The sequence below is a fragment of the Vigna umbellata genome, chromosome 2, assembly GCF_029865625.1.
Source record: "Vigna umbellata cultivar VRB3 chromosome 2, Vumbellata_1.0, whole genome shotgun sequence".
NCBI lineage: Eukaryota > Viridiplantae > Streptophyta > Magnoliopsida > Fabales > Fabaceae > Vigna > Vigna umbellata.
In genome coordinates, this window is record NC_142166.1 from 15,701,735 (window position 1) to 15,725,286 (window position 23,552).

Consider the following 23,552-nt stretch of genomic DNA (forward strand, 5'->3'; position numbering starts at 1 on the left):
AATACAAAATTACATTAATTCCTTACAAATAATATGAAGACTAAATTGAAGATAAAGAAAATAAAATAAGGAATTACAGTAAATTAACTCAATAAATATTAAGACAAAAATACTAACCAAACCTACATACAATAAGAAAAAGTAAAGAAAAAAAATTATGAGTATTATATATAAATGACTATTTTTTCTCATTGCTTTATTATTTTAATTATTTTTTCACTTAATAAACAGTGCTTTTATACTAATAATTATTTTAAAATATATACTTGCTTTATACTTAAATCTAAGATAAATAATTAATTTGATATAATAAATATTGAAATATTTCATTTTAGTTTAATAATAAATGTTTTTATAATTTTATTTTAAAACCTTTAATTTGATTGATTTTGTTTAAACTCCACTTATGGGTATAACTTTTTATTTAGTAACCATGTTAAAGGAAAAATATAAGTTAATACGCAATCTTTCACCTTTTGCCTTTTATTTTAAAAATTTAAAATTTTTATTGATTTTTCAAATTTAATTGTATATTAATATTAGTTTTTTTTTAATAAATATATACGTATTAATCATTTTAAATGTAACAAAATTTAATGATATTAATTTTTTAAAATTGAAAATATAATTTTTTTTCTATTATTCTAAAATTAAAATGTGCGCATACTTATTGGTGTAAGTTCATTATTTATCTAAACATAACTGACCATGAAGACTCACACTGGTCTGTACCTTTTCAAGTGAAAAGAGAAGCCGTTTCCCCCAATTCCATTGTTTCGTAATTGGAATTGGAGGCAGGAAACAAGGACAATTTCGATGGCTGATGATAATCACCGTGGCGTGAGACTGCTATCCCGCCCGAAGCAACTCAACACCAAAGGATCCGACCCGGGAATCCATTTCTGGCTCGTTGGATCCCCGTTCCTCCCGCCGCTCACCGTCGCTTCCTTTCTCCGATGTATCCATTCTCTCCCCTCCTCCTCCTCGTCGCCCGATTTCCTCAAGGAATCGGAGGACCTGCGCACACTCCTCCCTAAAGGTTTCGAAATCATCGGAGCCGTAGCCTCCGGCGAGGATTCCGACGCTCGTGCGGCCGTGGACGCCGCTCGTTCATTACGGAAACTTCTCTATCGGGAAGGAACGGATCGCCCGCTGATTGGAGCTGTTTGCGGTTCAGATTCTGGCGATATGCGGTTTTTTGTGTCTGAGAGTGGGAATACGACTAGCCTTGAGGCTGTTCCATCGGTAATAGAGGAACGGGATTCGGAGAAGTGTTTGTGGGAGAATGCTTGCCTGCTTCGTTGTGAGCTTCCGATTAAGTTGCCACTCTATTATGCTCCCAAAAATCCAACCGGTAGGTTTTCCTTATTCTCGCGCTTTTTCTGTCTGGTTCAGTGAAGTTGTTGATATTTGAAGAAACATAGTCACTGCTGCAACTGAATGATCCTTTTAGATTTAACTTTTGCTCTTATTAATCAGAGTCACAATGTTGTATTTTGTAAGTTTCTCATTTCACTTTAGGTTTGCATTCGGGTTTAAGAGGAGCTTATAGGAAGATTATATGCCACCTTTGCAAGTTTAAACTCTTAAAAGTTTAATGTTTGAACTAAACACTTACAAAAAATAAAAATTGAAAAAAATCGAAATTAGTTTTTTCATTAGCTAAAATTGTCTTACCCATATGCTAATTTGTAGATAGTTTCTCCAATATTTTATTCTTAACTTATAAATAAGCTAATTTTAGATTATGACAAAGTTCATTTTTCATTTTTTTTCTTCTAGAAATGCTTATACAGAAGCTCGTTTAAAGTTGTCCTTAACCAAATAGGCGCATGAATTTGGTCTAGTCGGATAAGTCTAAACGGGGTCCTCCGGAGTTCTTCTTGACGTCTCCTTAGATGTCCTTATGTTTACAAACCATTTCTCACTGCCCTATTATTAAACAAAGTGGGGATTATCACAAGGTGTGACACGTGTGCGAGTAGTTCAGGCCCTTTAGTTTACATACCGTTATCCTCTTTAAGCATATGACGGGTTTGATCTCTAATCGTGTGATTTGAGAAGCATATGTGGGTAGAGGAGTTGTCCTTTAGATAGAACTCTACACCCTTGGGGATTAGTCTATGATTGACAACGGTAGGGATTAGACCTAAAAGAAAAAAAGCAGGATTTAGGCTTTGTGAGAAAAATGAAGGCAATACAGAGGTGCAATGTAGTGATTGAGCAGAATACCACGTTCAAATTCCGCTAACTGTCTTGTGTTGAGAAAAGTTAAAGGCCGCAGAGAGCTGCAAAGTAGGACCTTTGTTGATGGAAGTTGTTCAGCACAGGACTCTAGCTGTGATCTACAATGAAATTTCTAGTTGGAAAGACTTTAATTTGAGTTCAAGATTTAATGTGAAACCAAAAAATATCGGGTTACAGAGAATAGTGGACAGTGAAATTAGAGATTCACAGTAGAAATATGAATTCAACAGAACTGCTGGGAGTCAAGAGGTGATGTAGAATCAACACAATTTGATGTAGTAGAATTTGGGTATTTTTAGTGTTCAGATTCACAGGAAAACGTCTGACAGTAGGGAACCATCACTATCACTTTGTTCTAAATGCAATAAATTCTGGACAAATTTGTTCTGCAGATGTTGAGAAGGCATATGTACAAGCTGTTGAAGCTCTTATTGCCAAGTTAAGAGACCCTCAGGCTGTGTACATGTTAGAAACAACAAACAAAACCTCTCTGGATATACCTCTTCCTGTCATAATTAGAGGTGTACAATTAGACTTTTATGCAGACCTCTCCAAGATCAAGACTTTGGCTGATGATGACGACGGCTCCGATGCAAGCTCACTATCGTGTTCATACTTTTCCAATCGCAGTAAAGCAGGCTCACCAGTTTTTTCTGCAGAGGTAACAAATGTTATGGTGTTTTTTTATCTTCTCCCATTTTCTTTTCTACTTTTTGGTTTTTTTCATATATTTTCTGATAGTATTTGTGATTTTAATTTTTTATCCTGTTTTTATTATTTTTCCTTTCTGTCATGTACATAATGAATAGTCAAATGACTACCATTGCCCATTTTGTGAAATTTTCATCTTCTTAGAATGCAGATACTATCCAAGTTAGTGTTCTCTTTAATAGCTTCGGGACATCATCAGCTTCTACTGTACCTGTTGCAGAATACTTTCCAGGTCAATATTATTGGATTGTATTTGATGTCCAGTATATGCTCATTGAAAAATATGATTTACTTTTTGTTTCTAGCTTTTCTTATTTGAAGTTGAATGATTGCTTTCAGTTGAGGATGAAGCTAGACTCCTTGTTGTGGATATTAAGCTAGATGTACTCTGCTATTCTTCGAGGGAGCTTCCACTAAAATATGCAGTTTCAAGTTTAATCATACCTGGCTTAGTTGACCAGTTAAATACAGTGCAGAACTTAATGTTGCCTAACCTTTTGGCACAACTTCCCCAGGTGAGAAAATGGATTCATCTTTCCAGTTACATAAGCTTTCTATGGTTCTAAATTTCACGGTGCTTCCAATTCACTAGAAATGCATGTACAATGACTTATTGTCATTCCTCAATCCTATCATTAGAGTTTCAAATGGATTTTTTTTTTTGCTTTTCTCTTGAAAATATAGTAATATAGTCTCAAATATGTGCTTTATTTCTTTGTATAGTACAACTCACCTGTGAAAGTGACAGTTTCAATTCAATATGGGTTGTAATGCACCAGGATGAATACACATAATGGTGTTCATCTGCACCTTCAAATATATGAACATCTGTTTTACAATTATGGAATATTTCTAGCTTAAATGGAAGAACCAGACACATATTACTTTTGATAGTTGCTAAGGATTGGTTGTGCAAATGAAAAAATTAGAAATTAATATTCATTGATGTGAGGTACTAGTGGTATGAATTTGCATATTCTCCCATAATGAAAGTGTGGTATGTAGAAAAAAAATTATTCAGTTTTGCAAAACACCATAATGATTATTAGTGAACAACCTGGTCAAATTGACTAAAGAAATTGATTTTATTTGTGAAATTTTATTATTTAAGTTATTGTTGTTTCATAGTAAAGATATATTTTCACTGTGTTTAACACTCATTGTTCTTTTGACTGACTAGCAACTTATGTATTTTTCAGCCAAAATCTTATCACTTTAGTCCTTCTGGTATTCTGCATCCAATAACTGTTTTCTATGAACTAAGTTTTGGGGAGACAGAAATGAAGCAAGGTATGCTATTGAACTCTAAAATAGATAGGATAATTCTTTTACAATGTACTTGCCATTAGAAAGTATAGAAAAAACTATACTATAACATTTGGGTTTTTCGAATCTACTTTTTCATTTATGACCTCAGCATGTTAGTATTAGTGATTTATGAGGTGCTCATGCTTTATGCAGTTGAAGTTAGGAGATCCCTGCACTCAAGGTTGGGATTACCCTATGATCGTCCCCTTCTTAGAATTTCTAATGCCTTGGATTTTACGAAAGTGAAGAGCAATGGGATGATCTCTCTACAGAAAGGTAATATACACTTGAATGAGTTGCTCTTTATGTTCTATAGGTGCTCTAAGGATTAAGATTGCATCTGCCTCTTTTCAGGTTGTATTTTCTTATACTAACTCCTTAACATATGTCATATGCTCTAAGTTTCTTAATATTTATTGGTAATACTAGGTTCAACTTTGCTCAGAGATGTACACTTTGGGATTCCAAGTAGTGGGGGTAAGTTGCTTTTCTGGTCTGTTTCTTATTCTAAATGTAATTCTTCTTTGTCTCATTTTAAATGATTGTGGTTTATGCAGTTACGGGGGGAACTGTTTCCCTTGTTCAAGGTTCATATGAATACTTCCATTATCTTCATGAAGGTTATAATGATTCGGTAATTGCAATTCTTCTGCTAAGTAATGTTTTTGTTTTTTTTTTAAGTAAAGGCGTCAATCAAGATCACACCATTATGAGAATATGACATCCCAACTAGGTTGACACTTCATATGTCAACAATCATATGCTCCATGATGATAATATTATTAAAAAGGCAAAAGGAAAAATAAAGGATACAAACAAACATGGGGGACAAACCCAAACCCATGAAATCAATAATATCTATTCTTGGGGAAACCAAATCTATTTCTAAAAATATATAGCTTCAAACAAGTAGGCATATTTTCAAACCAAACAAACTCTTGTTCAAATCCACCAGCAAACTCGCTAATCTCTCAAACACATTTGTTACCTCTTTTAAAAGTACAATAGGTTTTAAAATTTGAATAATCACCTCGTAGCCAAGGAACAGTTCCATCTTCCTTGAAAGCACCAAAGAACAATATTAGAATTAATGCTGACTGGTTTGATATTATCTGATTAACCTAATCTTGTTTAAGCAGTTGAAAATTATCGTTTGGATAGCAATAGGGAGAAATTATTTGAACCCAAATTATGGTTTGAAATTGTTTATTCTAAAAAATAATATTAAAAAACAAAATTGAACTAGTCTATTAATAGTTTGGTTTGTGTTTATAATAGTCTATGAAACTATGAATGACAAATTTGGAACGTTGGACTCTTGTCATTTCCTTGCTGGTTTCCTTTCAGGTTCTCTGACGTAGTGTAGTGTATTTAGCGAGGCAGGAGGTGTAATTGTGATTGGTTGGGATAAGGTGTTATGGGTGCTTACAGGGACAGAAAGCTGCTTACATTGCATTTATGTGCAGTAGGGAATTAAATGTCACGTAACCAACTAGTTATGCATAAAAGAAAATTATATATGTAAATCGTTTTCCTTATAATTATATTAATAATTAGGAATATTGAGATTATATATGTAGTATTAGCTATATTTTTATATATGCCAATATAAAATCTTTATTATTAGAGAATATCAAATTTCCTTTATTTATTATTCTCAATATAAATAAAGCATTTGTTTTGTCTTAGAAACACATGGTTTCAACTTGATGTCTCCTTTCGTATTGTTAGATATATTGCGTTTTATGTTAATTAGGGAAACATGTTCGTATGTTAATTATGTTATTTTTACATATTCATTTGTAGTTAGACTTAGCCCACATTCTCTTTATTATAAATACATTACCCTATGTGTATGTTTTTACACAAGGGAGATTAACCCTATACCTATTTCTTCACTATATTCAATATGGTATCTAGTGTTTTAGGTTTTTTGGCATTTTTCGTCACCCTTGCCATTGCAATCACTGCCGCCACTGCAACTACTATCGCCGCCACCATGGGTATTATCATTGGAGTTTCAGTTCAAATTGACGACCACATGGTATTGATAGTCTCGGCCAGGCTATGCCATCAAAGCTGCCACCACACTCCCTCACTCGCCATTCAAAGTTGTGCCTTTGTCCGTTTCATTGCCGCGTGTGGTGGCACGCCGCTACTCCTCTTTGGCAGCGATCACCTACTTCGACATCATCTCTTCAATGTTGTTGCTTCTCAAAGTTAGGACTTCACGATTGATTATTTGGTTACAATTCATGCTCTTTTCATGAATTTAATGAGTTATTACCTCCTACCTCTACTCTTGCCCAAGATATAGAGCAACAATTGAAGTTCTTCATGGTATTGGCATTACACGGACTTGCTAATAAATATTCCCATGTTGAAGTTTCCCTGATGTACCCTATTTTACTTCTACTTATTCCACCCTTTTGCGTGCGCCAAGTAAACCCATTAATGATACACCTGTTTCTGTCGATGATTCCTCTGATTTGGCATCTCAATGTGATGATCGCAATTGCTTTTGTAAGCCAGGAAAAGGGCATAACAATTGTGACCTTTGTGGTAAACTAGGCCACAAGATTGACAGGTGTTATGCATTACATGGTCGTCCTCCTCAATCTATTGTTGTTGCTCAAACTGATCCTCCCTCACAATCATTTAATAATGTGGATCCTCCTCCATCTGATAGCACCAACAAATTTGCTCTCTTCAATGAATTTCTTAAATGGTGTTAGGATCGTCAACCCTCTAGTTTCACTTTTGTTGTACGCATAGGTATATCTTTTGTTGGTTTGACTCAATCTTCTGCTGTTGGTCCTTGGGTTCTCAACTCAGGAGCCACAAATCACATTACTGGTAACAAATAATTTTTTCTTCTTTGTCCTCTTTGGATAGTTTACGTTATGTTACAATGACTAATGGGTCTAGGATTTCAGTTCATGGTGATGGGACACTTAACCTTTTTTCTTTTTTATCCACTGATAATGTTCTTTATGTCCCTGGATCTCCTTTTAACTTATTATCTATTAGTCATCTAACTTGTTCTTTTGATTGTGTTATTTCTTTTACCAAAAATTTTGTTTGCTTACAAGATCGGAGATCGAGGCAAGTGATCGGAGATCGAGACATTTGAGGGGTGTTAACACAAGTTAGTTCCTGAACAATACCATTATGAGACAAAAAATGGAGAAATTCATGATTCACATATTCAGTACCATTATCAGACCTGATTCTTTTGATATTTTTTCCAAATTGATTTTGGACAAGATGGAAAAAATTAACAAAAATTTGAAAAACTTCGGATCTATTTTTCATAAGGTATGTCCACGTGACACGGGTACAATCATCAATAAAGGTAACGAACCATTTGGCTCCGGAAATAGAATCTATGACATGACCCCAAACATCAGAGTGAATTAAATCAAATGGAGAAATACTCTTTTTGTGACTAATAAGATAAGAAGCACGATGATGTTTTGACAATTGACAAATATCACATTTAAAAGACTCAACGGACTCTTTGGTAAACAAGTGGGGAAACAAGGACTTGATAAGACTAAATGAAGAATGCCCAAGCCTTTGATGATGTAACCATATTTGAGATTTTGCCCACGTCTCAGATGTACCTTGTTGACTCATGATTTTTGTGTTGCTTTGGTCATTAAACACTAAAAATACAACCTACTCTGCTCCTTAGCAGTTAAAATTGTCTTCCCCGTGGCAAGATCCTGAAAAACACAATAAGTTGGAAAAAATGTTACTGAACAATTTAAATCCTTTGTGAGTTTTTGCACAGAGATAAGACTATTAGCTAATTGAGGAACATGTAAAACATCTTTAATACAATAGATGAGTCCAAAATTATTTTCCCAGAGCCGCATATAGGTAAACCCTGACCATTCGCAACTGTAATAAGTTGTTCTTTATTTCTTTTACCATATGAGTCGAAGGACACACGGAAAGGTGTCATATGATCAGTTGCACCCGAATCAAGGATCCAAATACCTTGAGACACATGATCAACAGTATTGAGGCAACTCTTACCTTTTATGGACAGAGTACATGATCCAAAGGGCTTACTCATTGATTCATCCATTGCTTTCAAAGGAATAATTTTTACTTCAGACATCCCGTAGAACGTAACCAAGAGTCTCCAAGACGATGACGGTGTATGAGTCACACCGAGAAAAAAAGGAGCAGAACTTTAAACTCAGATCTACTCAAATATAGGCCAAACGGGTCGTCACCAACCCTAAAAACAGACTCAGGAGGCTCCGGCGACTCTTCTGTGGCGGCGACGGCGAGTGGGTCACACCGAGAAAAAAAGAGCAAAACTTAAAACTTAGATCTACTCAAATACAGCCAAAACGAGTCGTCACCGACCCTAGGAATAGACTCAGGGGGCTCCGGCGACCCTGTCTATGGCGGCGGCAGCGAGTGGGTCTCGTCGGAGGTGGGCGCATGGGCTACACGCACCGGTGACGTTGGTGGCGCGTGGCGGCTCCTCTCACGGAGAAACTTCCGGCGTTGTTCAACAATTTCTTATGATTCGAATTGAGGCAGATCATTCAGTCTTTTACCGTTACTCTAGTGTTAGAATGTCTTTATTTGATAGTATATGTTGATGACATTGTTCTTACCGGCAGTGACCACCATGGCATCTCCCGGATGAAGCAACTATTTTGCCATCAATTTCAAACCAAAGATCTTGACAAACTCAAGTATTTCTTGGGTATTGAGGTAGTATAATCTAATGATGGTATTGTTATATCTCAAAGGAAGATTCGATATTTTGGAGGAAACTGAATTTAATTATTCAATACGTATAATGTAACATGTTATGAATCTTCATTCATTGTTCAAGTTCTCTTGTAGCAACAAATTTAGCAATTGTAGTGAGATGGGAACCCAAGTTAAATAGTTAGAAGAACTTTGTTACTTAGTTCAACGATAGACTAGTCATGCTTACTAAGTCTTGTTTTGGCTTAAAACTAATCAAGCTATGTGCAATTATGCACCAATTACTGCGTGTGACTTCTTGTCTAGTCAAGGAAGGACATAACAAAACATCATTATGTTTACAACTTGAAGATTGCAGATATCATTAGAACAAAATATCTCTATTTTCTTGTAATATTATAATCTAAATCCCTATCAATGATTTTCCTAGGGATGGGGTTGTGCATACCGCTCTCTCCAGACTATTATTTCATGGTTCAGACTTCAAAACTACACGTCCATAGAAGTTCCTTCTCATAGGTATTTACATTTTACTCTTGTCTAATTTTTGAATTTTATTTTTCATTATTTTTTATTGTCACTTCAGGTTCAAAGTTGTGTGACGTTTTTATTTTTATTGTGCAATGTATATTAAATTGGTCATTTAAATAGTCATTTGTTTTTCATTTAAATGTGAAATTTGATGAATCAGTAAGTCTTGCTGAAGTTCACTTGTGCCTAGCAAAATCTTGTTTTGTCATTGTACAAGATCATGATTTAACTGGTCAAACCTACAACTTTCTCAGGGAAATACAGCAGACACTTGTTGAGATTGGTGATAAAGACCCTTCTTTTATTGGATCAAGAGAATGGATAGGTGCAATTGAATTGAGCTTTGTTTTGGACAAACTTTTGGGTGTAAGTATTGCTCATCTTAGGATTTCTTAATGTTCAAGTTTATATTTAGTATTAAACTGTATCTAGATGCAGTTGGGCTTTTGGGCATAAAACCCAACTGGACATTGTTCTTATGGTTCTTTGACTAGAATGAGAACAATATATGTTGACCCCTCTCACCCCAAAGAAGAGAGTCTAAATTCTGGATCCATTATTGAACAAAGTGCATGTAATATGTATTTCTTGTGAGTGTAATTTAGTTCTTAATATTTTGATCGTGTGATTTAACAGGTTACATGCAAAGTCATCAATGTTAGATCTGGATCTGAGCTGCCGGAAAAATGTCGAGAGCTGGCATTGCACTTTGAGAACCAAAATACACCAGTTATGATTGGTCAGTAAATTATGTAACATTTTTCTTTTATTTTCCATTTATATATGGCATCTCCGTATATTATATAGCCTTGTTCAAAGAACCAATGAGACTGAACCAAACCTTTTAAAACAGTTGAAGAACCTGGATTAGTTTTTTGTAACAGTTTGTCAGTAATCCAATTTGGCTAATATTATAAACAAACGAATGAATGTGCTCTCTCTGAAAATTGATCAGAACCCTAACTATGTTTGGACACTTCTTACCCTGTGAAGTTGTTGTGTTCTGCAAAATAATAGCTCGGCAATGTTGAAACCTATCCATTCCTTGTTCCTCAAGTTAGAATGAATCTTCCTTACAGGCACAAAAGTAGTAGTAGCTGTAGTATAGTGCTCTAGAGCATTTGATGGCTCTTCCACCAAGTTATATTGTGCCAAGCAAGAAGGGAGGCTCCAAGGTGGTGTGGAAGCTATGATATATGGAGGATATGGCTCGGTGATGGTGAGTATGAGGTTGTGTTTGGGTGCTCTATAAAGAGGTTGAGCCAATTCTCAAGGAAGGGTGGCTAGAGGAAACCTCAAGGTGAGAGTTCTAGCCTAAGTGACTTTTGGAGACAAGTAGAATGACACAATTTTGACAGCATATCTTTACTAATCTCAAAAGTGGTTTTTACAATGGGAGAGGGCCTCTATTTATAGCCCAAGCAAACCCTAAAGGTGTCTCCAAAAAGGAAAACCTATACTACACACCCAAGGCTCAAAAGAAAACCTACTCTACTAATTACAATAATCACTGGTTCAAGAAAATAAGAGCTTGGGCTACCTGTCTCAAATGAAGCCCATTCTTCTTGTATGTGCTTGGCCATGACTCTTGTGAGTGGTCCCTTGGCTAGGGCTTTGCCATCATCAGTTGGCATTGACTGGAGCCTGGTACTCATTGAATCGTCCCAGTGAATAGGCAGGTGTAAACATGACAATGTTTTCGCCCTGGCAGAGACAAATGAAAAAGGGTTGCCCCATGCAGCCTGTTCCTTGTAATTGTCAATGATATGGAGAATGGTGTTAATATGGTATGCATCATAGGTGCATGCAATTAGAGAATTACAATAATAGATTCTAAAGGCAAGGGAAGTTTCTAGAGAGCAGAGCTTTCCCAAGCAAGAGAGGAATCTCTCAGCTCAAAAATCTATTTCAAGGATTCGCCCAATAATCCTCCATATTCTTACAAAGGGAAAATATATAACCAGCCCCGCTCCCTTCTGACAGAATCAGTTACAAAAGGAAATATAACAGAATCAACCATTCCCCAAATATCCCTCTTATAGGATCCCATCTCTAACCTATTATTGGGCCGACTATAGATCTGAATGGCCTTATTCGACCTGGAGGAATGGTTTCTATCAATAACCTGTCCAACCTTGTCCTTAAAGCTAAAATCTTGAAACTTGGAACGAATGGTTGCTGCAGACTCTCATGTGGGTTCCTCAACATGTCGTGACTTCTGAAGGATGAGCCATTGTGCAGAATGTGTCGAGTCTTCACCATCTTGCACAGCCAACACTGCCTCTGGTGTTGGAAACACGTCCTTCTTAGTTAAAACTAAGAGGTTAGGTGATTTTTTTCATAGTCCTGGATGAATCTACGATAATAACTACCAAGGTGTAAGAATCGTCCTTAGTAGTAGTGGGGAGTCGCTGCTCTACAACAGCTTAGATATTGCTAGAATCCTTTTGAACTCCATGAGCAGTGATCACATGTACTAGATCGTTTATAGAGGACAAGCCAAATGAGCATTTCTTCCCATTTGCTACAAAGGATTGTGTTTCCAGTAAAGACAAGACTTCATGCAAATGGGACAAATGTGTGCTCCAATCTAGACCACGCAAATTGGGTAGTAACGGAGGCTTCATGAGACTGGAGCTTGAGCTTAATAACTGCGATGTCTTTCTTGTATTCATACGTCAAATGACAAGCTTCTCTCAATGAGACCTCCGATGATACAGTGTGTATCAGAGGTGCATGCAATTGGACTATAACAACAACAGATTTTAAAGGCAGGCAAGTTTCCATAGGCCAGAGCTCTCCCATGCAAGAGATGAATCTCTCTACCCAAATATCTATTTCAAGGATTCACCCGATAATCCTCCATATTCTTACAAAGGGAAAATATAACCAACCCCACTCTCTTCTAACAGAATCAGTTACATAAGGAAAGATAACAGGATCAGCCATTCCCCTAACACCCCTCCAATACTATCCCGACTCTAACAAAATACTATTAATAATCAATCCTGCTTCATATTCTCGGGCCTACGACTATAGATCTGAGGACACGATGTGGACTTCGGTGATGGCAGAGGGACTGGTGCTGTCAGTGAAGTGGTTTTTTACTAGCTCAGTAGCTCAATAATATGCATGGAGGGGAAGAGAAAGAAGTCAGAGCGGATTGAACAGACTGGTGAGAATGTGTCCAGGTTTGAATCAATTAGGACAGGGAGGCTTGTATTTCATACACCAGTTCACTGAACCAAATACCATTTCGTTCAGTTCTTACAAAATACAGTTAGTTTGATTTGACTCAGGGTTTGGTTCTCTCTGCTTAACCTGGTCAGACATTCTGTGTATGGTAGATAGAAATTCTAAACTCAGCAGTATATTTTCATTTACATATTCAACTCATTGAGTTTTTATTTTTATGCACTGTGGTTAGAAATGTTTGGAAGGGAGGCTAAGAGTAACGATATTTCTCACAATGCTTTGGTTTATAAGTGCAGGTGGTGGTGTACTAGCATATACACTCTTGGGAGTAGATTACAATGAAGCAAGTGGAGACTGTGCATTTTTAATACTTGATCCCCACTATACAGGTTCGGATGATCTAAAGAAAATAGTGAATGGGGGATGGTGTGGGTGGAAAAAGGCTGTTGATAACAAGGGAAAGAATTTCTTCTTGTACGATAAGTTCTATAATCTACTATTGCCACAAAGACCCAACATGGTCTGAGGCCTAGCTTCTATTGCGGAGAGCTCCCAATGGAAACCTATTTCTTGCAATGTAGAGTAATTGTTCATTTAGTTACATGTAGTTCTGGTAATTCGTTGCCTCACTTTTTGGTTATTTATGTTCTGTAATTGGGCTGATTCTTGGGCAAAACGTGTTCTTCTTGGGTTATAATTTTTCAGTTAAGGTTTTAGTAAATTTTTCCTGATCCGGGTGAAGATTATTTTTTATCAATATCAATCAATGTTTTTCTTGATGTATCGATGCTACTTTTCTTTTAGGTTTAATACCTATTTTGGTCCCTCGGTTTGTAGGGTATGTTCAAAGTTGTTCTTCCTTTTTTCAAAAGTTCACTAACGTCCTATATTTTGAAAAAACGGTTCAAGTTGATCCTTTTTGCTTACAGCGTTAAAAATCTAACGGTGTAATGTCCACGTTAGCCAATAATAAATGATGTGTCCAATTATGTGGCAACTATAAATCGATGTGACAATTAAGTATAATTTTCTGAATCCAAGCACGCTTCTGTACATCCTCGGTCCAGGGTAGATTCCATCACCCTGGGCATCAACTGCAGTTCCATCCAGTTCTCAATCACAAATTATAAATCCTCTTTTTCTTCTGCAGTTCCATCCAGTTCTCAATTCTCTTCCTCTAGTTCCCCTCCCTCCACTGCACCAAATCCATCACCATCACTCCAGTGTTGAAATAAAAAGGCTTTCGAGAAGAGAACACGCAAGAGAGTAAAGGGTTGTTCTAGAACTCCTCAACGGGTTTTCCAAGGCCATTCGGATTGAAGACGAGATTAGGTTAATCACTGTGTCTTCTTTAAAGATGTAGACTTTGAAGTTTAGAGAGGGGAAGATGGATCGAATGAGGCAGGTCAAGACTCGCGGGCTTGCCGAGTCAAACTTTGTCGCAACGAAGTGGAAGAACACGCTTTTCGAGCACGAGGAGTGGCGAAGAACGGAGTGCACAGTGGCGATGGGGCCGCGAAGGTAGCTGGAGTCGAGGGTCATGGTGATGTGGGCCAGAGACGGGTCGCACGAGGTGATAGCGGTGTGGATGGAGGAAACGGGGCAGCCCGCCCAATTTTGGTACCCCGGTGCCTCGGCGTAGTGGAAGAACGAGTCGTCGTCTTCGGTGGTCAGAAAAAAACGGATTCCGAGGCAGAAGAACGGGGAAAAAAGGAGGCAGAGAATGAGAAAGGAAATGATGACTCTGAAGCGAAGGGGAAGCATTAGAGTAATGGGTCGTTGGCAAAACAGGTTCTTGATGGAAGAAAAGGAAAGGGTGTTAAAGAAAAAACGGCATTGTTGGAATTTATTGTGATGTTCTTGAGTTCTGCGTTTTTCTTTCTTTCTTTCTACGTTGGTGCGTTTCAAAGAGTGTGTGATTTTCTCTGGAACCTTGATGGAGTGAAGTTTTGTACATCTTCCCAATCACTCACCAAAGAAGTGCATTACTGTGTTACAACTTGAACTACATTTTGTTATCAATAGCTGAGAAGATCAACAACAACAACCCATTCTCAACCCCATCCATGGCACCCACAAATCTGCATGCCTCCCCAAAGCCCTATCCCAATCACCCACCACCATAGTCCCCAAATTTGTTTCCCTTGACCTCCTCAACATATCCGAAAAATCTAAATCATCTGAAACAAAAAACAGGCAATCAATTCCTCTTCTCATGGAATGAACCATCTCCCTCTTTAGGGCCCAATCTGCCGCGTGCGGTTTGTCCTCCGTCGTCTTAACAAACACCCCTGCCTACCGCAGCTCCACCGCTAGCTCATACCCAACTTCGGAACCAGCAACATCCTTGTCGCCTCATTATACTTATGATTCAAAAATAGCTGACAGTGCCACGTCAGTAATGAGTGCACAAGTCATCAACTTTTTACCAGCTGGACACTGCCGTTAGCTTTTTTAACGTCGTAACAAAAAAGGACTAACATGCATAGTTTTTGCGAAATATAGAATGTTATTGAACTTTTGAAAAAATGAAAGATAACTTTGAACAGATCCTACAAACCGAGGGATTAAAATAGGTACTAAACTTTTCTTTTATTGATATTAATGGTAGAAATTTTAAGCTAATAACTATTGAAAATTCGGTCGAAAGTAATCTCAAGATTTTTATTAAGTACCTTAAAAAAATGTAATCCTATTAAGTTTTAAAATCCAAATAAATAAAGGAATAAAAGTAAAAGTAATTGATTATATTTACCCTAAACATTATAAGTGTTGAATGAAATATACAAGCTTCTTCTACACATTTGAAATATGTATAAACTTTTATGGTATTAAAATTAATTTACGAGTAAATGTCTAATTGAATATATAATACACTATTTTAACTTTAACCATTTAAAAATAATAAATAATTTATGGTTTTTATCGTATAATAATACATTATTATACACATATTTGTATATATTAAGTAAAAAAAATTCTGGTAGGGACAATTGTCTTCATAAATTAAAGTAGGATGCTACTTGTTTTTATTAATTGACAAGTCAAATAATTATGATTAACTAAAAAGAATATTGATAGATGTTAATGAAAAATTTCTTGTCAACATGAATTAAAATTTTCCTTCAAGTATTTTGACTAAGAAATATTTTCAAATAACGTTAATTGAAAAAATTTATAAATTGATATTTTTCAACTATAGAATATTGTTTAATATTTAAAAAAATTAAATTTAATAATAAAATGTTTCACAACAAGACAAAATAATATGCACTCCTCTTTAAAAGTGCAACAATTTATCATATCTTTCTTAATATATAATAATTTATTGTACTGATGGAGTATGGTGAATAATATCATAACCTTATAAGGTCAATGTTTTAAAAGAACCAATAGTGCTTCTATATGAATTGTTGTATTTATTGTTTGTTTTCATATATTTACAATAAATAGTAAACAGTAAATAGTATTAAGTATAATACATATGATTAAAAGAAAATAAATGTAATAATGTTAGAAAATGGACACCATAAAATTGATAGTAACAGTCATACAATCAGTTTCTCACATAATTTTTAGAAAATATTTAAAAAATATATATATATTATACTTTAGCATAAAGATACTTCGGGTTTGAGTCTTATATTTAATGCATATAAATTTTCACGTGAAGAAAGGTGAAGACCTGATAGTTTTGAGTTATATATCTTTTTAGTGGATTTTAGATTTAGTAAATAACCCGTACGATATTAATATTTATTTTAGATTCTAATCAATAATTGGAGAACCTTGTACATTTATTTTGTTTAATGAGTGTTACTTAGAAATTTATTCATGTTTCCTAATGGCTCTATCATAACATTCACCACTTATACTATTAAAAGGTGATATGTGACGCACACTCTTACAATAATTGTTATTGATTTTATTTGGAGGTATTTTAAAAAATAATAATAATGCATGTACCTCAATTTTATTGTTTGCATAATTGTCATTGTGGAACATATATTTTTTTTCAAATGAGTTGGTGTACTTTAGGGAACATTCCATGATATTGTCGTGGAGATGTATGTCAATTGTTGTAACTAACTTATGAGTTTTAATTTCATTTTACTCAATGACTTAAGTGTTTGTTGATTCGTCAAGAGAATAATACCATAAATAATTAAGTTTTCAAAAGATTTGTGTCTCACTCTCAAATGCCTTCTTTTTTTCATTTAAAATTCTAGTTAAAACTTTAGATAAATCAACTTGACTTTTATATTGCATTAAAATATGAGGTATATGCTTATTTAATAATTATAAATTATATAGAAAATTCTTAAGAAATTTTGTCTCAACATTTGATGAAAGATCATGAAATAATAGTTTGTTTATTATATTTATCTGATATTGTATCTTCACCCAAAATAAAAACATAGTAATTGATTTTATGTCATTAGAATTAGAAATTCAATTTACATCATGATTGCATCCTTTAATAACAATCGAAAATTTCATAATGAATTTTAGTGTAGTCGAATGAAAACGTTCAAGATTATGTGTATATTTGTCCAATCTACCAAATGCATATGGAGTATCAAGTAAGGAGAAAATTTTCAAATGTAATAAGGAACCAATAAATTTAGAATATTTAGGAGAAGAAATGTTTTTACCTAATTTTTTCTTTAATTTAATGAGTCATAAGACGTTAAAATTGAATCAAAATAATTAAACTTCTTCAAAAGTTTCTCTACATAATAAGATTGAGTTAAAACAATATCATAATCTTTTTTTAAGCTTAATACTCATACTAACATATTAGGATAGAGGTTCTTCATATGAGCAACAAATGTTTCATATTTTTTATAATATTAATATTGCTACCAAATATTAATATGTCATCTACATATAAGCATAAAATAGCATAAATAACAATTTTTTTACATACACACATTTATCACTATTATCACAATTCATGAAATTAAACATCTCATGATAGAAAAACTTGCCTATTTTTTAAATCGTATATAACAAAGCTTTTAACACCTCTTTGATAACAATGTTAATACTGCTACCAAATATTAATCTGTTATCTACATATAAGCATAAAATAACAGAAATAAAAATTGTTTTACATACACACATTTATCACTATTATCATAATTCATGAAATTGAACATTTCATGATAGAAAAACTTGCCTATCTTTTAAATCATATATAACAAAGCTTTCTTTGATAGCTAAGAAAAATACATTTTTACGCTTTGGATTTTTTTTTTTTTAGAAACAATAGTGGAGGCAAAGGCTAGACATCCAAATATCCATAAATGTGAAATATCAGGAGTTGTATTGTGTAGCATATAATAAGGTGATTTGTTGTCAAGTAATGAAGAAGACGTTATATTAACAAGATCAACAACTAAATAAGCAACATAACTCAAACAATAATGTAGCAAACCAAAGTGTAACAAAAGTGACCTAGTAATACTTAAAATATGTTGATGTTTGCGTTTGACTAAACCATTTTATTACGGTGTTTCCACACAAATGAATGATCCATTTTTCAGCATAAAACTTAGAAAGACTAAATTTAGGACCATTGGATGTTCAAATAAATTTAATTAGTTTATGAAAAATAAGAGTAGCAAAAGACTGAACTAAAAAACCAATTTTTTATTTTAATTGTATAGGATAGGTCCAAGTGATGCGACTAATGTGTAAGAAAATACTTGTGATTGTGCATAGAAGGTATAACAATTAGCCTCCAAATCTAAAAGGATACAAAATTAAACAATTCACTAAAAAAAATCATTATTAGAAAAAGATAAATATGTGTTTGTTTAGAGAAATGACAAAATTCACAAGGCAAATCAATTTTATTACATTCACTATAAGGGTACAAGTGTTTCAAAGTAAAACACTATCATGTAAAGGATGACTAAATCTAAGATGCCAAATATTATTCTTCCATGGAAAAAATTGTTTAAGTTGTGTAAACTAGTTTTTGGACAAGACTTCATTGTGTAAAGGTCACGTTGAACTTTACCTACACCAACCATTCTCATATATCTTTAATCCAAAATCCAAAACTCATGAATGAAAAAAGAAAATTTAGATGGTAAGGAATGAATGAGCTGAGAAATTGAAATAAGATTCAAAGTGAAATTAAGAACATAAAGCACATTGGAGTGAAAAAGAGATATAGAGAGAGAAAAACTATACCAAAAATATTGGTTTGAATCTCATTACCTTTAGGCAGTTTAACATGGACGGGAGAAATGTGTTTATGAATTTGAAACAAGAAAAAAATGTTACAAACATGAATAAAAGATCTTATGTCAATGATCCAAGTATTTTTGGGAAAAAGATTAAACAAGGCACAAACAATACCCGAGGTTTTGTTTACAAGAAAAGTGGAAATGTGATCAAAAAATGATACCATTCAAAATATGATTGTTGCAAAAGAGACATTAAGGTTTGATGTTTCTTAGGCTTTGTTCACTTGAATGGATTTGAGGGAGAGTGATTGAATGGATTTGAGAAGATTTGAAGATACATTTTTTATTGTTTATTTGAGTGGATTTGGAAGTAAGTGAGAGTGAATTTGGAATTAAAATTTGTGAGAATTACTGTAAGATTTGATTGATATGACAGATTAAAAAAATTTACTTCCAAATTCACTCTCACTTATCTCAAAATCCACTCAAATAAACAATACAAATTTTACCTTCAAATCCATTCAATCACTCTCCCCCAAGTTCATTCAAGTGAACAAAGTATTAGGAATCAGAGTCATGGATACTCTTGCTTGAGAAAAGCCAGTGGTGGTATCATAACCTTTATTAATATCGTTATTGAACATTATGAGTAGAATGATAATTCTGCATGCGAGGATGAAGTACATTTTTTTATAACATGTTTTGATAGTGTGACTAGGACGATCACAATGAGCAAACACTTTATAACTTCGACCACAACCATAATCCAATTGGAATTTGAGGAAGTTTGAGATCAAATACCAAAACCACCACATTATGTGTCAAAGAGGAAAAATAACCAAGGTATGAGAATCATCAATATGCACACCAAATTGACATTACTATTCGATAAAAAGGAGAAAACATGATCAAGATTTGTTAACGAATACATCATCATAATTTGAGAATGAACAACTGAGTATTGTTCATTAAGTCTTTTAAGAAAATGAAGGACATAATCGTCATCACCGTAACAATGTATAGTAGGAAAAAGATTGCAAAAAAAATTGATTTTGAAATAACATGAAGGTAGGATCAAAGTTGGTCTAATTCATGTAAAAAGAGTTTGTAATTAAGTGAAATAAGCATTGATACTGATAGGACCTTGGAAAAGAGAGTATATCTCTTATTGGATATTAGAGATACGAAAAACATCTCCTCGATAGTAACCTTTTTCCAAAGTACTCCATATCTTAACAATGGTTTCCATTCAACAAACACTTGGAGCAATATTAACATCAAAAGAGTGAACGAGCCATAACATTACAGTGGAATTACAACGATCCCAATGGCTAAACATGACGAAGCCAGGATATGGACGATAATGAGAACCCAATAAGGACCATTTTGATCACCCACTAATATGCTCAAATTTGGAATGATTTCATTTGAAATGTCATCTTTGCCCTCCATACATTGTAAAATACCACATAGAAATGAAAGTATTTGATTCCAAAGTTTGTATAATCGATTCCAACGCATGGTTAATAATAAATAAAGCATACACAGTTTGAGATTCATGGGTGCATTGTTTTTGTAAAGCTATGTGATTTTTTGCAGGTGAGAGATATGTTGGTTGGAGATTATGACCCAGAATGGAGGCTGGTTTATGGTGATTCGAGGTTGATGACTACTGCCATGTTAAAGATGAAGATGAAGAAGATGAAGAACAGAGATTGAAGAAGAAGTTCAAGAAGAGTTGTATTCAGTTATTGAGGGTGTTGTATTCAGTTCTCATTTTGAGTATTCGCTTCCAGTGGAGAGAACAAATGCAAGTGATGCTTGTATTTGGTTCCCGCAAGCTTGTATTCGGTTTGACTTCACCCCTCGTCACTTGTATTTGGTTCCCATGGTGATTTATTCGGTTCCACAAGCCTACACACCTTTCCTTCGTGCACTGATGTGTTTCCAAGCTTGGTGGTGTGCGTTGTGAGTCGTGATGAAGGTCTACAAGATGCAGAGGTCCATGAACATGTCCATGCAATAGTCTTAGAGTGCATCAAGAAATGGGAGTCCAAGGAGTTCCTTTTAATGGCAGCATCCCTAACCCTTTCTTTGTGTTGCAGGTTTTACGAAGGAGAAGGTGACTTTGGTCATACTTGAAGCTGGTGGAGGTGCTGTGAGGGAATACTACGTTGTGAAGGTGGTGGACCTTCATCATATGACCATGAAGGTGTTTGGTGGTCATGGAACCCTTGTTAACAAGTGTTTATACTATTGCAGGTTAAGGAGATATGTAGTGGAGTCTCACTTGAAGCATATTTTATCACATGGTTTCTCCCATGCTAACCTTGAGCATAGTGTTCTTGTTCTTAGAATTGTTAAGTTGTCTCTCATGACTTATCTTTTTAGAATGAGGGAGAGGAGATATGAAGGATGTGTTTGGATGGGTATGACATATACCCCTATGAAAATGGAGAAAAATGTGTTTGAGTGTGATTATTTGTACAATTCATTTATTCTTACCCACTATTCCTCTCAAGTGGAGAGAAATTTCTTCATTTCCTTCTTATTTCTATTCTTGAAAACAATTTTTTACTTTATTTCTATTTTACTTCCATCGTATATTATTTTGCATGTATTTTACTTCTAATGCAAATAGAAGATTAATGATTTGTTTAGATTTTAAAAAATATATTCAAAAAATATTATATTTTAAAAATAATTATATTAAAAAACTATTATATTTTAAAACTAATAAATTCAAAAAATATTATATTTTCCACTTGGCACTAAATCATATTCAAAAAATATTATATTTTAAAAGTAATTATTTCAATTTACTAAATTACCTTTTTTTTACATTTAAAATTTTTTTTTCTCTTTATAAATATTTTTACAATTAAATATAACATTAACAAATGTTATTTTATATTATTTTTATAAGGGTTAAATATGTTTTTAGTCCCTAAACTATTGACCGTTTCTGGTTTTCGTCCCTCTTCCAAAGTAAGGTACAATTTAGTCCTCAATCTTTAAAAAACGTTCGTTTTAGTCGAAAAAACGAACGTTTTGAGGACTAAAACGAGGACTAAAAACAAAATTTTGAGGACTAAAACGAACGTTTTTCTAAAGAATGAGGACCAAATTGTACCTTACTTTGGAAGAGGGACGAAAACCAGAAACGGCCAATAGTTTAGGGACTAAAAACATATTTAACCCTTTTTATAATTAGGGGTATTTTGATAATCTTCAATTTATACTAATTAAACAATTTTTTTTGTGTCACATCGGTTAAATCCTATACTAATTTTCACAAGCTTTACTTCCAAATCCACTCTCACTCACTTCCAAATCCACTAATAAACAACAATCATTTCACTCTCAAATTTCTTTAATCCATCTAGCCACTCTCTTCCAAATCAATCATCTAAAGTGAACAAAATGCTTTAATAAACTAAACTATTTTTTATGCAATGCAAATGACCTAAACAAATTCCTATATGACTAACTATGCAAAATGAATAAATAAATCAAACCAATAACTTAAAAATAGAAAAATTACTTGTTGAACCAAGTTTGAGTGCAAAGCTAGTCAAACTGGTTTTGACAGCAAATGTATTTCTATATAATTTTGGGTTTTGATGCAATGTTATGTATTAATGGATGATTTTCTCATCTAGACAAGTTTAATATGATGCTAATAAAATGATAAAACAAAGAATTGATCAAAATATGAAGACTGTAAGAAATGTCTAATTCTCAAAGTGTTTGAAACCTTAATCCTATGCAATGGTCAAAATCTACAAAATTCATATAAAAAGAGGTAGTTGTTGATACCAACATGAATAAAAACACTAAACCTGTTAAGTTGATTTAATCAATGCTGAAATCACAAAAACGCATAATCAATGTTGAAAACAAGTCAAAAGCAAGTGATGAAAATTTTAACTATATTACCTAACTTTGAAGAAATTAAGGATTTTGCATTCTAAACCAAAAACTAATTATTGGAACATGTTAAAGATCATGGAAAAAAATTAAAAATAGTAAGAAATAACAAAAGCAGATATTTGAACTCAAAATCACGATGTGGGTTGCAAGATGAAAAAATGAATTTTTGAAGATAAAACCAACAACTTGATTCTTGATAACTACTTTTCAGCTTTTGATATCAATCACTTCATTGAAAAACATTGGATTATCAAGTGACATTGCACTACTTTGATATTGATCTTGAATTCAGAAATCAAATCAAGAAAATGATAAAAGTTGGAAAATTAATGATCAAACATCCCTTAATTGATTTTGACAGCAAGAACATAAAATGAGTTTGAGAAGCATGAAATTGAAACTTAACTTGCAAGAACTTAAAAAAGAAAGATGTAAAATTGCTTGAAATTTAAATGGCAATCAAGAAATGAATTCAAGAACAGTAAATCAAAGCACTAACAATGAAGGGAAATAGAAATTTACATTAAAACTGGAAAATGAAAGAAAAGGTTTAGAGTATTAGCTTGGAAGATTCTAACAACATTGTGGCCTTGATCTCCAACTAAAATTTGGAAATGTTTCTTTATGTCTCGATATTTCACATGCACACATGTTCTAGCCTATTTATCTTTACGATTAGTTGTACAA

The 23,552-nt window shown here is 33.9% G+C and overlaps 1 protein-coding gene and 1 pseudogene across 1 annotated transcript; one reads left to right on the forward strand and one right to left on the reverse strand.

The window, feature by feature from the left end:
• The first annotated feature begins 708 nt into the window (after positions 1–708).
• LOC124846165 (Peptidase C78, ubiquitin fold modifier-specific peptidase 1/ 2) lies at positions 709–13,511 on the forward strand. The gene is made up of 12 exons (XM_047323376.2): positions 709–1,354; positions 2,640–2,908; positions 3,103–3,190; positions 3,298–3,473; positions 4,158–4,248; positions 4,420–4,542; positions 4,696–4,743; positions 4,824–4,900; positions 9,437–9,525; positions 9,792–9,903; positions 10,174–10,276; positions 13,029–13,511. The coding sequence occupies exons 1-12, from the start codon at positions 817–819 to the stop codon at positions 13,256–13,258; spliced, it is 1,944 nt and encodes a 647-aa protein (XP_047179332.1). The 5' UTR covers positions 709–816; the 3' UTR covers positions 13,259–13,511.
• Positions 13,512–13,740: 229 nt separating this feature from the next.
• Positions 13,741–14,496, reverse strand: LOC148203499 (putative galacturonosyltransferase-like 9 pseudogene; annotated as a pseudogene).
• Positions 14,497–23,552: the final 9,056 nt, after the last annotated feature.